The sequence below is a fragment of the Rhinoderma darwinii genome, chromosome 13 (genome assembly GCF_050947455.1).
Source record: "Rhinoderma darwinii isolate aRhiDar2 chromosome 13, aRhiDar2.hap1, whole genome shotgun sequence".
NCBI classification, from domain to species: Eukaryota; Metazoa; Chordata; class Amphibia; order Anura; family Rhinodermatidae; genus Rhinoderma; species Rhinoderma darwinii.
In genome coordinates, this window is record NC_134699.1 from 26,098,643 (window position 1) to 26,112,473 (window position 13,831).

General features: G+C 38.0%; 1 protein-coding gene across 1 annotated transcript; it reads left to right on the top strand.

Annotated features, from left to right (window-relative positions):
* Nucleotides 1–211: 211 nt before the first annotated feature.
* Nucleotides 212–3,728, top strand: GDF5 (growth differentiation factor 5). Its single transcript, XM_075845460.1, has 2 exons — nt 212–842; nt 2,614–3,728. The coding sequence occupies exons 1-2, from the start codon at nt 212–214 to the stop codon at nt 3,471–3,473; spliced, it is 1,491 nt and encodes a 496-aa protein (XP_075701575.1). The 3' UTR covers nt 3,474–3,728.
* Nucleotides 3,729–13,831: the final 10,103 nt, after the last annotated feature.

Genomic DNA, 13,831 nt, shown 5'->3' on the forward strand with positions numbered 1-13,831 from the left:
TCACTGGAGAAAAAAAGATCAGAGCAGAATTCATGTTAGTTTCCACTATGGGACTGGATAACAACATAAGGCAAACAGATTTAAAGAGGAAACTAAGAAGAAAGCTGTTCTTGCTAACATTGGTGTTTCATTTGTTTCATGTTTTCGAATGCCAGTTTGGTGGACCCTTTGCTTTTTTTTTCTACTGTGATGTTCAAAGGAAAATCAGAACATGAAAATACTGAGGTTTATCCCTTTACTGCTTTGGTATCTGACTTGGGACTATTTCGATCTAGTCCCTTTGGTACTGTGCCTCTCTGAACAAGGACAAACCCTTCCCGGAGCTAAAGTCGGGATTCCTGTAGCAGCAGGGAAAGAGAAGATCCCTCTACTGAAGCTTAACACAACTAGAGCTGGGAATGCTGGTCATGGAGTTGGTCTTGCCAAGGCTAGGACTAAGAGTCCTGTTGTTCAAACCAGGGTTCTTCAAACTAAGAAAGATGAACCAAAGAGGGAAGCTTCAAAAAGACCATCTTCAGAAAACAAAAACGGAGACACTGAGAATAAGCAACCTGCAAAAAAAATTGTGAACGCAAGGCCACTACTCCTCGGTGGAAAGGCCTCTACCAAAATTGTCAATGTCCATGCAGATTCTGCTGGATTCAAACCAAAAAAGCCTTCAAACCCTATTCCTGAGAAGGAACAAAAGGACTCCTTTAAGCATCCTATCATCACTCCCCATGAGTACATGCTTTCACTATATAGAACTCTTTCTGATGCTGAAAGAAAAGGCATGAATGGGAGCCTGAAACTCGAAGCAGGGTTAGCTAACACTATCACCAGTTTTATAGACAAAGGTCAAGGTAAGAATATCCCAGTTCCGAGAAGACATTTTAATAATATTTAGCAGTAAAAAGTATAAAATTGGTAACAACCCGCACCAACCTCAGTGGCTCATGCATGACACCTGCTTTTTAACCTTAACCATTTTTGATACCTTGGTTCTATTTAAACTGTTTTCTTCATCATAGACACATACATTGGGTCCTTTTTTTGAGTCTAAATACAGTAAAACGTGTAATTGTTTTTAGATTTGACTCAACTTTTGCTGGAGGCAAATAAGATCAGTCATTGCTGTAAGACAACGAAAAGACAAGGCTCTGACTTTTCTGTGCACCTGTTAGAGAGAACTGAAAAAGTGTAATGTTCTTCTATCATCCAATACACCTGGTTTTAGGTTAATTTTTGGGTTTAGGTTTATTTTTATTATTTCAGTAATTGTCAATTTGTTTACAATATTATTTTTCCATTTTGAAATTTTAATCAAATCATTTGACTCAATTTTGAATACATATTAGTTTATTATGCAATGCCTTACTTACATGGTAGCCCTTGGAGACAAGTCTTGGCAATCACATTTTTGTTCAGGATTATATTAAAGAAGGTTGCCTATTGAATTATTGGTATTATTTCCACAAGTTTTTTGAGTTTGTGAATAGTTTTAGATTTAGAATTTAGAATTGTTAACAAGGTGTAATCATCCAAAAAAGGTTGACGTATTCTAATATAAGTAGGACCTGCAGGGTTATTCTGCACAGGAACTGTGTGTGATTGTATAGCTTGACAGAAACCCACTCCGCTTCCAAGGGAAAATAAACAAATTGTCTGCTCCTCTAATGTAACAGACTTATAGCAAAGAAAATAACTTCTGAAACAGACAAAACATTGTTCTCAGGACAAGACTTTCTAAGTCAGAAACCACATTTTGCCTATTCCACAATTTTTGTGAGGATTAGTTGTGAAAGACCTCCTCAATAATGAAAGATTTTATTCTGTAGTCTCTGTAGAATAATATTATGATCCATCATGTTTTTAATTAAAATCAATTTTAGGTACTTCGCTAGCGTGCGCGACATGTTAAAACTCAAAGAGGCATTTTGCAAAGTATTGTATATTGCATATTATAAACACCTGTAGCTAATAAAGCGTCCAGCACTTTGGATCCTGCAGTGCAGTAAATCATGCGAATTTCCCCATTATATAAGCCCTTAATCATAGCAGTGAAAACAAGCAAACAGATTCCACAAGATTTGTGCCCCATGTATAGAGGAAATTGATGTTCCACTAAAAGCACTTTATGACCATAAAGGCAAATGGCCCATTTACTAATGACTGTACATAATATCACAGTGTTGATCTGTAGAATTGCCAAAAGTCAGCAATTTTAACATTTAAAACATGTGACACAACCAAGTGTAGTCATTGGTCAGTAAAAGTTGGAAGCCAAAGCTATATTGAACAAATTGTTAAAAAAAAAAAGAAACATCAAGTATAAAAATATCTAAAAAAAATAATAATAAACGAAACAATCAAAATCCAAACTAAAAAAATATATAAAACTCAAAAATTGAAGAGTGTCTATGCAGTATATGTTCCTTGGTTATTCTTGTTCTTTGAATGGAGCTAATGTAACAACAGTGGCTAAAGTAGGACCCTACAAGTAAAAGCAAAAACGTTTCAGGTGGTTTGGGTCTTTTTTTTTTACAAAAACATTAGTCTATCTTTTTGTTGAATGACCATTACAACTATTAGTCAACTGTACCATGTGTTAACATATTTTTTTCTTCTTTAAAGATGAACGAATGACAGTAACAAGAAGACAAAAATACGTATTCGACATCACTGCTCTGGAAAAAGATGGTTTGCTGGGAGCAGAACTTCGTATTTTAAGAAAAAGACCATTAGATCCCAAATTTCAGCTGTCTGGAAAATTTTCACAGATAAAATTATATATTTGTCCAGCAAACAAGAAGCCGGCTGCTCTTTTGGATTCTCGGACTCTCAGCAATAGCGATACACCAAAGTGGGAAGTTTTTGATATTTGGAAACTTTTTAAAAACTTCAAGAATTCTGCTCAATTGTGTTTTGAGCTAGAAGTATTGGACAAGGGAAAACCTGTTGATTTAAAGACTGTGGGGTTTAACAGAACTGGTCGGCAGACTAATGAGAAAGCTATTTTTCTCGTCTTTGGTAGAACAAAGAAGAGAGATTTATTTTTTAATGAAATTAAAGCCAGATCTGGCCAGGATGATAAAACTGTCTATGAGTATTTATTCAACCAAAGGAGGAAGAGAAGGGCTCCATTTCCAGCGAGAAAGAGGCCTAACAAGAATTCGAAAGCCCGATGTAGCAAAAAGCCGCTTCATGTGAACTTCAAGGACATGGGGTGGGATGATTGGATTATTGCACCTTTGGAGTATGAGGCATATCATTGTGAAGGTCTTTGTGAATTTCCTTTGAGATCTCACTTAGAACCAACAAATCATGCAGTAATCCAAACTTTGATGAACTCAATGGACCCAGAAACTACACCTCCTACATGCTGTGTTCCAACAAGGCTGAGTCCAATAAGCATACTATACATAGACTCTGCCAACAATGTGGTCTACAAGCAATATGAGGACATGGTTGTTGAGTCTTGTGGTTGCAGGTAGCAAAATTTGTTAACGCATACTCATCTATATGATTACCCAAAATGGGAGAAACATAGAACTGGGATGCAGGAATATTACGCACTTTGAAAAAAATTACCACTGTACAAAATCCATATGACATATTGCTTGATTTTCCCAAACCATGAAAATATAGAAAATGGATAAAACTTTTGAAAAAGAAAAAACTTTGGAAGTAACTTTGGTATGAATTGTACAGAAATGCACGAAATTAACCCAATAAGAAATCTGAATAATAAAGGAATATTTAGAGGTGATAATGGCTTTTATCAATGTACTAGTTCAGTTTGTATAAGAACAAATGTACATAAAAGCAATGTTATTCCAAGTAAAACAATTTCTAAAACATTTTTTTTTCTTGAAATGTTTATAGCAAGAAATCAAATGAAATGTAAAAGATTGGATGGTACCTTGTCTGTAAATTTCTCAACCATTACATTGTAAGAGTAATGGTAATGGGAGACCATTTCTGAAAGCAAATACTAACTACCTTCAAAAAGACATTTCATGGAAATATATAGTCAACATTTTAATTTCCACTATATATGATTAAAAGTAGGTTCTGACTTTAGATGATTTTTTATAATTTTGTGTGAAAAAACGATTGCATCATGGTTGAAGAAAGTGCCGAAACTGCTAAAAGCATTCCACCATTGACCACTAATATTACCGTCAGCTTCGATTCTGTACCAGGTTTTGAATTCCTAAGTCATCCATGAATATTAAATAAATGAATGAATAATGATAAAAAGTAACCATCAATATAAACCACCTTTTATGAAAAATGATATTACCCGAATCTCAGAGCCAGAGCTTCTTCTAGCTCAAACGCACCACAACCAGTCTTTTCTTTTCGGTATAGCAATTTTTTAGATATTGGAGATAATTTTCTAATTGGATGAAATAAATGTTAACTGCTTTTTTTCATTTCAGACATCATGATGAGGAAGGGATTATGTTATATGATAGGATTGACCAAAATGGGACATTAAAAGGCTAATTGCAAAATACGCTTTCAGGGCTTATACGCATCTCTAATAGGATAGGGTTAGGATAATTGGATTGGGGGGGGGGTCTCTTAATGCAGAGAGCCATGTCCAGGGCGACTGGAATAAATCTTTTTGTAAGCCAATCAATGTAACCAATGTAGTCAGACTGGGTATTTCACTTTGTTTTCACTTCCTGTATGTTTTTTGTGAAGGTGCTGTTAAAAAGTAGAGAACCACTATAAACTTTTTGACTCTGCTAGCTTAATAGTGGATAAAGAGCTTCTTTGACTCTATTGGAAACTTCCTCCAGCACTTTGGTAATGGTCCATACTTCCTCCAGGCCTTTGATAATGGCCCATACTTCCTCCAGCACTTTGGTAATGGTCCATACTTCCTCCAGGCCTTTGGTAATGGTCCATACTTCCTCCAGGCCTTTGATAATGGCCCATACTTCCTCCAACACTTTGGTAATGGTCCATACTGTGCCATTGGCTTATCTCCCGTGAAAACAAATGATGGTACATTGAAATCCAATCCACTGCTTCTTCTTTTCCCTGAAATATGCAGGGAAGAGTGTTGTGGCACCCTTACACATTAGATCATTGGCCAATCCTGACAAAATTGTCAGGTTTAAATAACTTTTATCTAATATGTATGACCAGAGAGTCTCCGTTCAGAATTGAGGTGCTAATTTTTCAAACCTTATCGAATATACAGCCCCATTGAAATGAAACACTACTCTTCGTATAAAAGGTGCAAATAGTACGGGATGTGTCCATAAAGCCTAAATTGTATTTGATATAAACTCATATTCTAAGCACCAAATGCTTTGTAAAGTTGCTCTTAGTGGATTGTAAGGCTGATACATAGTTCATAGGTTTGGAGTGATTCAAAGTGGTGTAGTGGTCTGAAAGAATAAAATAAATGATTGTAAAGTGCTGACGTATATACTCCCATCAATTGTTACTGTGGATATAATGGTGTTTGTCAAAAACATAAATGCTTTGAAAAATGTAAAATAAAGTGTAAAAATGTAAAAAAAATGTATTATTCAAGCTCTCCAATAAATGCACTAGGCTTGTCAGTAAGAGATGGTATTAATTATGTCAACATATTCATCCTAGTTGTATTGGTACTTAAAGTCTATTTCCTGTAATGTCATCGTTACTTGTAGAGACGCTTAAGGGTGCACTATTAAAATGCTGTATTTTTTATTTAATGTGTTATCATACTTTTATAGTTACCAGTGTCCAGGGGTGCCAACGGCTTATATCTTGTGAAAACAAAGGATGGGGTATGTTGAAATCCAACGTGCACAATCCTTCTTTCCCCCACCATTCCCCCACATTAGATAGTCGGCCAATCTTGTAGAAATTGTCAGATTTGAATGACTTTTATTTAATGTGTCATAGTCAACAAGTAAGCAAGGAAGGCAGAAGAGTGTGACTATGTTTGTAACACTACAAATTTTACAAGATTGACAGACATGAAGAGAGGAAAATGCAGTTGGAGGGAGAAGAAAGAATAAAAATGGCTGACTGTTACTGAAACGTTTTCTGAGTACAATAGGAATATCAGTTCTGCAGACTTTTGCTGTAAAAAGTGAAATACTTTGCAGGCATGAACATAACTGGGATGCAGGAATATTACGCACTTTGAAAAAAATTACCACTGTACAAAATCCATATGACATATTGCTTGATTTTCCCAAACCATGAAAATATAGTAAATGGATAAAACTTTTGAAAAATAAAAAACTTTTGGAAGTAACTTTGGTATGAATTGTACCGAAATGCACGAAATTAACCCAATAAGAAATCTGAATAATAAAGGAATATTTACAGGTGGTCCTCAGAGACATTTCATTTTCGTATGTTAGCCTTTGCTGCACACAGTGGGTCCGGCTCCTGGCACCCCCAGCAGACAGCTTCTTTTCCCCGGGGAAGCCGCAGACAGTATTGTATTTCCCCTGCGTCGACCATTGCAGGGGAGATGTAGTAATACATGGCGGCTATTTAGATGGAAAGCCAACCACCTAACACAAGGACAGCTTGAGTCAGTAAGAACAAGAGCTGCTCTTAGAGAGCAGCTCCTTGTTCTGGCTCATAGAGGGGGGTCCTGAGCAGAGAACCGCACTCTATGATGTCCATATGCCGTAATATGTGACAACCATAAGACAACCCCTTTAATACTTAGCCTGACCAGGACAGCTTACAAGACTAAGCCAGGCCTATCTTTTTATAATCCAGAATATTCATAAAATGAGCGCAGCACTCACATGGCTCCCCCCAGTACACTGAATACAGCAGCTGCTGTCACTCAAATAGTTAATAGCTAAATATCAATACCATTAGCTTTAGCTTAAGTTCTTCTTATCAGACTTGCCTAGTCTTGAGTAAAAATACTAAAGCTATAATATTTCTCTCAAAACCCAAATGCCTGGCATATTAAGAATCTCAGCGATACTAATCATTTAGTCTCAGTATTAGTGTAGCATCCCCAAAACTTGAGTATGATCCCCTTGATTGAATTGTTATTCAACATGTTGAGGAGGTACGAATATTTATGCCAAGGGGACTGGATATTGTCCAAGTATTTATATAAAATGCATATGCCCACTGCAAGGACCAAGACATACAGGGTATGTTTGAAAATATTTATATAGTTTGCATTGAATTAATGCTTATTTTTAATCTGCAATCTCCGGAGTATGCAGAAGGGATTCTAGTGCCTTGGAAATTATCACGACTAGCTTACATTAGGAGGATGGTGAAGGTCTTGGGAAAGGAATCAATTTCAATCTTCATGGATTTTTAGATCGGAGCAACAGTAAATTACATAGTGTTCATTTTACACCACCCCAGGTACCACTAATCCATATACTACCCCATAAAATCCCATATGATGATGCAAAAACATGGCAAAACTTTTTTATTTATTGTTGGACAAGAATGATCTTAAGCAGGTACAGGTATCAGAAAACTTTATACAACTCATAAAAAAGACGATAAGGATAACTGCGATCAAAAGGTTGGCTTGTCCATAAAGTCGAACCCAGGACCTCTCACACTCTAAGTGGGGATCAGAGTACTAGAGAAACAAACAAAGGAGGCGCTTCCATCTTAGACAATGTTACTGGTATTTCTAGGAGTCCTACATATAAAATGCCTCAAGACTGATGCTTTATGTCTCTGTGATTCACCATCTTTTGATAAAGAGCTCTTTTTATTCTAGTGCAGTATCTCCACTACAATATACAAAGGGCATTCTACAATTCATTATTTTAGCTTCTACTCCATCTGGGCATCTTCGGATAAAAAAGATGCCCAGTTAATCAAATCAACCGAGAAGAACATTCCAAACATAAGCCAATGGCAATACCTAGAAGCAGATCCCATGAGCCCAATCACTTTCTTGGGCCAACACCATGAAACAAGAGCACATTGGAGATCCAATCAACAACAACGGCGGCTCTAGTGATGGTTGATCCCATGTGACTGTCTGTTGATTAAATTTCTTGCTTTAGGTGTACTGCAGGCCTCCGTAAAACCCAAACCTTTTCAAAATAGCTACTGTGCATCAAGTAACACATCAGTTTAATAGCTCTGTGTAGCCTTCAGAGTACTTTTTGGCATTTTGTGATTTTAAGCGTTCTTAGCTTGCCCTTAGAAAGGAAACTATTCTAAAAAAGCAAAGCAGATATGTGTGTTGTATTTGGCTTAAGCCAAGCTCTGAATTTGGAAATGTAAAGCTAACAGTATGGTACTCAAACAATACATTCCCATTACCAAGTGAATGTGATCCTAAACCTTATGTACACTTTAACGTGTCTATGTCATTTCCTGCGTAAAATGTACTTGTTTGTTCAAGAGATGTAGTAAACCTCTGTGAGGACCATATGAACTTGACTATGAGTAACATAAAAATCCCACGACACTAGCATAATAAAAGGTGTGAAAAGATATTGTTTTTCTAAGAACATGGGCAAAACTAATAAAAATGTTGAAACTGAAGACAAATATATTTTGCCTCTTAAATTACGCTTAGTTAAAAAAAAAAAAATCTTGATAAAGTAAACAAGGACACTATAAAATATATAACAGACATAATACACACACTCAAAATGTAATATAACCAACACAACGTCTGTAAAATTGTCCTATTAAGGTAAGCTGATGTAATAGAAGACGAATTTCCTTAAGGGGACCCCTTCCTTTAGCTGAGAGTTGCTCTTGTGGATTGGTGGAGTCCATAGAAATCAATAGACACCATGGACACCCTGCAATGCTTTCTATCGACTGCATCGTATATGAAGTGGAAAAAAAGCATTTACACTACTGTTCCCTAAAATACGCACATTGAAGATGAAAAGGAACATACCGTACTTGGCTACATGTAAATTGCAGGACTACATGCGTACAGGCGTATTGAATATGGCTGCTATGCGTTTTATTTGGGGCATGCCTACAGTGGTGTTTTTAACGCAAAGTACACATGAATAAAATATCATCATTCTTCATTGTATGCCATATCTCATACTATATTACTCCCTAAAAGATCTGTTTTTAGTTATTTTATAAGAAAATATGGGGCAATATGGTTTCAATGAGAAACAGTACTGACTGCAATATTGTGCGCAATATTGTTTTGTATTTTGCACCATGTTATGGACCAAAATGTGTTTATGAGATCTTAAAGGATTTGTCCAAATAGGACAAGTTCTTTCCATATGCCCGACTAGGGCATATGGACATCATATTACACATATAGACCACTAATAGCCAGAGCAGAGAGCCACTGCAAAAAGTAATTCCACTCTAAAGTACAATGTATTACATGGTCACCCATTCATTTGAATGAGCTCCATGTAATACCCCCCCCCCACGCACACATATACACACACACACATATATACACACACACATATATACACACACACACATATATATACACACACACACACACACACACACACATACACTATCAGCTGAATGCCATGGATCTTTATTTAGAGCAAGGTTTGTCAAGATGAGAGAACCCCTCTAAAATAGTATGAGCTTTTTTTCCACTTAAATTTACAATTTCCATTTACAACAAATGTAATTCTCTACTTGCTTTAATACTTGTAAAATAAAACAAATTATAAAATGGTTTTTCGAACATAGCATTATAACTTGATCTAGCTTTTCGGCATAAAACCACTAAAGTAAGTCCAACAGTTATAAAAATACACCCCGCAACATTCACGCCTAAGTGTAAAGTATTCTGCATCATATTTGAGGTAGACGTTCCAGTATGGTTTCCTGTATGTATATACAATTATGTATTACATATCTAGAATGGTGTTTTGCCGCTTACATGATGTGTTGTAAAAGAGAACATTTCGCTGTGATCATACATCAATGACAATTAGTCAAGAACATTCCAGGAAACACACGGTCAGATCCTGGTGTGATCACAGCCCATGCACGTTAATGGATCTTTCCCCTTCTCCTTCCCACATGTAAAAGTCGGCATTCCAGTTAAAAGCTACAGCAGCAATATCTCAATCAGCATGTAGGGCCACGGGGGAGCAAGGCATAAGGCATTTATTGATGCAGGAAGAAGGGTTTCCAAGGCTTGAGTGCAACCATGGCTCGAGAACACACAATCTAGCCACCAAGAAATCCAGGTGGATTATAACCCCATTGACCTATGGTCCCAGGGTAGTCTACATGATGCTGCAAAATGGTATCTATGCCAAATAAAGCAAATGATGAATTTGCAAAGCAAAATACATCATAATATAGACTGGTAAAATGATAGATTGCTCCAATATCAAAAGAGCCGAGTGACAAGCTCTGTGACTGAAGCAGACTAATTCATTTGGAAAGTTTCGTCTATATAGAATGCATGGACACCTAAGGACACCAAAGTTTCTCAAGCATGTACTCCAAGAACTAAACATTATTAGAGGGGAAATTACAAAAGCAATGCGTGACCATTGAGGCATACGTTACGCGGGACCATGGATATGTAACCCTTACACGAGGTCTGTTCTGTTCTGCAGAGGGATTCTTGTGAAGTCTTTTTCTAACATTAGATTCACAGATTGACACTCTAGTGATGACACTTTAATCATCAGCATTACCTTAAAGATGCCCTACAAGCAAGATCTCCGCAAGGAGGCTTTTCATACAACATCTCACACATCCATTAAGAACCCCACTCTACAGTGATGAGGAACAAAAACGATAAATCCAGTTTGTACACGACCGAGTGCCACTCGGGCCATTCTACATGGCATCCAAGTGGCACCCGATAGTTTTCAGAGACCCATTCACTTTAGTGGGTGAATTGGGCCTCATCTTTCCATGGATCACGGGCGGGACTCGGACGGCACACACGGTTGTGTGCATTAGGTGTAATACAGTGCTGCCTACTACAGATGGATGATGGCTGATAACCCAAAGACTCTTTAAGGAGTCAGACTTTGATTTACAGGGTATTTAGATGACACTTTGGGGACAGTTTTCTTCCTTCTGGAGAAGAGCTAATTTGCTTACTTTTCCCAGGGAGTCTTGTCTTAAAGACACCCTACTTGCTGGATTTCTACAAAGACAATCAGTAACTTTCTTATTTGTGTAAGAAAACTTAGCAGCACTGCAGGATTTATCCCTAGGCAACAAGTCTCTTAGCTCATATCAAACCCTAAAGACCCTATTACATGGCCAGATATGGGCCGTCAAAACGAGCGCCGATCACCGAGACAGCTCGTTGATCGGCATTCGATTGCGCCTTTCACAAGGAGCAATGATTGGATATGTATGGGGACGAGCGATCACAACTCTGCCACACAACTCTGATGCTGCTTATCCATCGGGGGAGAAAAAAGTCTGATTACATGCCGCTGACAAATATCTGATGTGTACAGCCAAGCCTTAGAGCCCTTTTACACTGGCCAATTATCGGGCAAATGAGCATTCACAAAATGCTTGTTCCCGATCATTGTCCTGTGTAAACAGGGCAACAATCAGCCAATGAACGAGCAAACACTCGTTCATCGGCTGATTGTATAGTTTATACAGCATAAAATATTATCGTTGTCGGCAGCACATCTCTCTATGTAAACAGGTAGACATCTGTAATTACGGAAGTGTTGCTATGCGACGCCAGGGGATTACCTTGGATTCCTCACAGTATTTTTGTGTATCCGTAAATACAGATGCATTACAGATGCACTACGGACTGTATTTACGGACACCCTTCTGTATATGCGGATAATGTACGGATGACTATAAATGACTACGGATCCGTATTTACGGACAGTATTTACGGATGAATGCAAAATACGGTCGTGTGCATGGGGCCTTAGCAAGGCAGATGATGATGAACACAACTCAGACAATAGTCTTCGCTCAGGAACAAACACAGCAACATGATACAGGATACGGGAACACTGGGAACGGGATACAACTAAGGGACCATTTGCTTAAACTAACATGGGAATACACAACAATGCTCAGACAAGGAAGGGAAGGGCAGTGGCCTTTATATAGTCCAGGGTGATCTGGGGATTGGGTAGGGAACACATTATTGGTGCACGCCCTGGCCCTTTAAGGCTGGGGATGAGTGCATGCACCATAGTAGAACCAGAAGCAGAGAGCAGCCGCAAGTGCTGGTGTCTCCTGGGAGGGAGGCACCGGCAAGTTCCTTGTGTCCTGCGGTCGCAAAAGCCCATTATAAGAAAGAATAGCGATGTGCAGGAAAAAAATTTGAGTGGCCACTGTGCTTTACTAGTGCTGCAGCCCATTCATTTTAGGATTCCCAGAGGTCCCAGCAACCAAACCCTACTGATCAGTAAGTGGTGGCATATGCTAGCAATAGGCGAAGAATGAATGGAGAGGGACATGGCTCTACCTTCAGTTCTATGGGAGTTGTGGGAACAGCCGAGCAAGCTTCTGTGGATATGGCAGAAATATGTGAATGTGTGACAAACGGAAACCATTAGCAACGTTTCCGTAACCATTGAGATCAATGGTGATGCAAACGGAAGCTAAGGTTTCCATTTGCCTTTCTGTTGAGAGGTTAACCTGACGGAAACCTCCGACAGAACCCCTCAATGGAAAGACAACAGTGATGTGAACACTGCCTAAAACAAAACAAGACCTGTATATACTTAGGAAGGACAATAAAAAAAACAAGAATAGTGGCGGAGTAGGAATACAAAGGGCGAGCTCTAGTCTGTCCATTTCTCATATCTATTTTCAATTGTTATTTCAGGACTATGGAGAGCACCAAGTGTCTCCAAATTTAATTCCATCTATAAGTAACGTGCCGATATTCTCTACCTCTATATCACAATTATCTCCAAGCTTTTACTTTTTCTATATTTTTTTCTATATTTTTCAACATATGGAGTTAACAGGCTCCTCGCTAGTGTGGCAAACTTAAGATATGGGTCAAAATTGTATTTTATTAAAATTATTTTACATTATTGCAGGTGCAAGAAAATATGTAACTCCATCATATCCTGAAAATTCTGTTAACGCCAATATCCACCCTTACTATTTCTTACACACAGTAAGATGACATGTTAGGTCTTATTTGGTAGCTGGCGGTCACCGATGATTTACTTTTTGATGTGAATGGGTAAGACCATATCTAGCAGCCGCAACCAAGCTGTCAACAATGGAGATAAATAATAGGTAAGTAATTTATGTCACATCTATAACTTATAAGACTTCACCTGAACAACGGCTTTAAAGGGGTTATGTGGGGATCAAAAATGATTAGCAGTGTACTCCTGCACTATGTGAGTACACACGCTAATATACATTCTGGTCCCCCGTCTTGCTGATTCTGAGATTTTCATCTATAGCGCTGCTGGGGGACCTGTAGTCTAGTTTCACAGCTTTCTTCTATGACGATACGACTCTTCATCATGTGACCGGCCCCGCTATAATCTTTGTACAAGCAGTAACTATTACAGGCGCATGATGAAGAGTCGTATCGTCATAGAAGAAGACTTCCGGTCCCCCGCCATCGCTATAAAAACCCATGAAAATTTCATTATCAGCACAACGGGGGACCAGAATTATTAGCGAGTGTACTCACATACTGCAGTGACTGCACTGCTAATAATTTTTGGTCCCCACAAACCCCTTTAAGTTTGTACTTTTAAGATTTCTTTTTATATCTGTCTTGATATCTATCTATTGTTAATTATTGAAGTATATGTCCAAATATATAATACATTTTAGGACATAATGCCGCTGTGTCTTTTTCAGCTGCGATGTAGTTGTTGTATGTTTTCTTTAGCTCAAGTAGAGCTGCGTGAGATTTGCTTTAAGTATCTGTTACTATTTTATC

Bases quoted from the DNA above. Each gene is read 5' to 3' on its own strand.
- GDF5 (XM_075845460.1), top strand. From the start codon at position 212: ATGAAAATACTGAGGTTTATCCCTTTACTGCTTTGGTATCTGACTTGG. The intron at 843-2,613 runs GTAAGAATATCC...TCTTCTTTAAAG, and splicing joins TTTTATAGACAAAGGTCAAG to ATGAACGAATGACAGTAACA.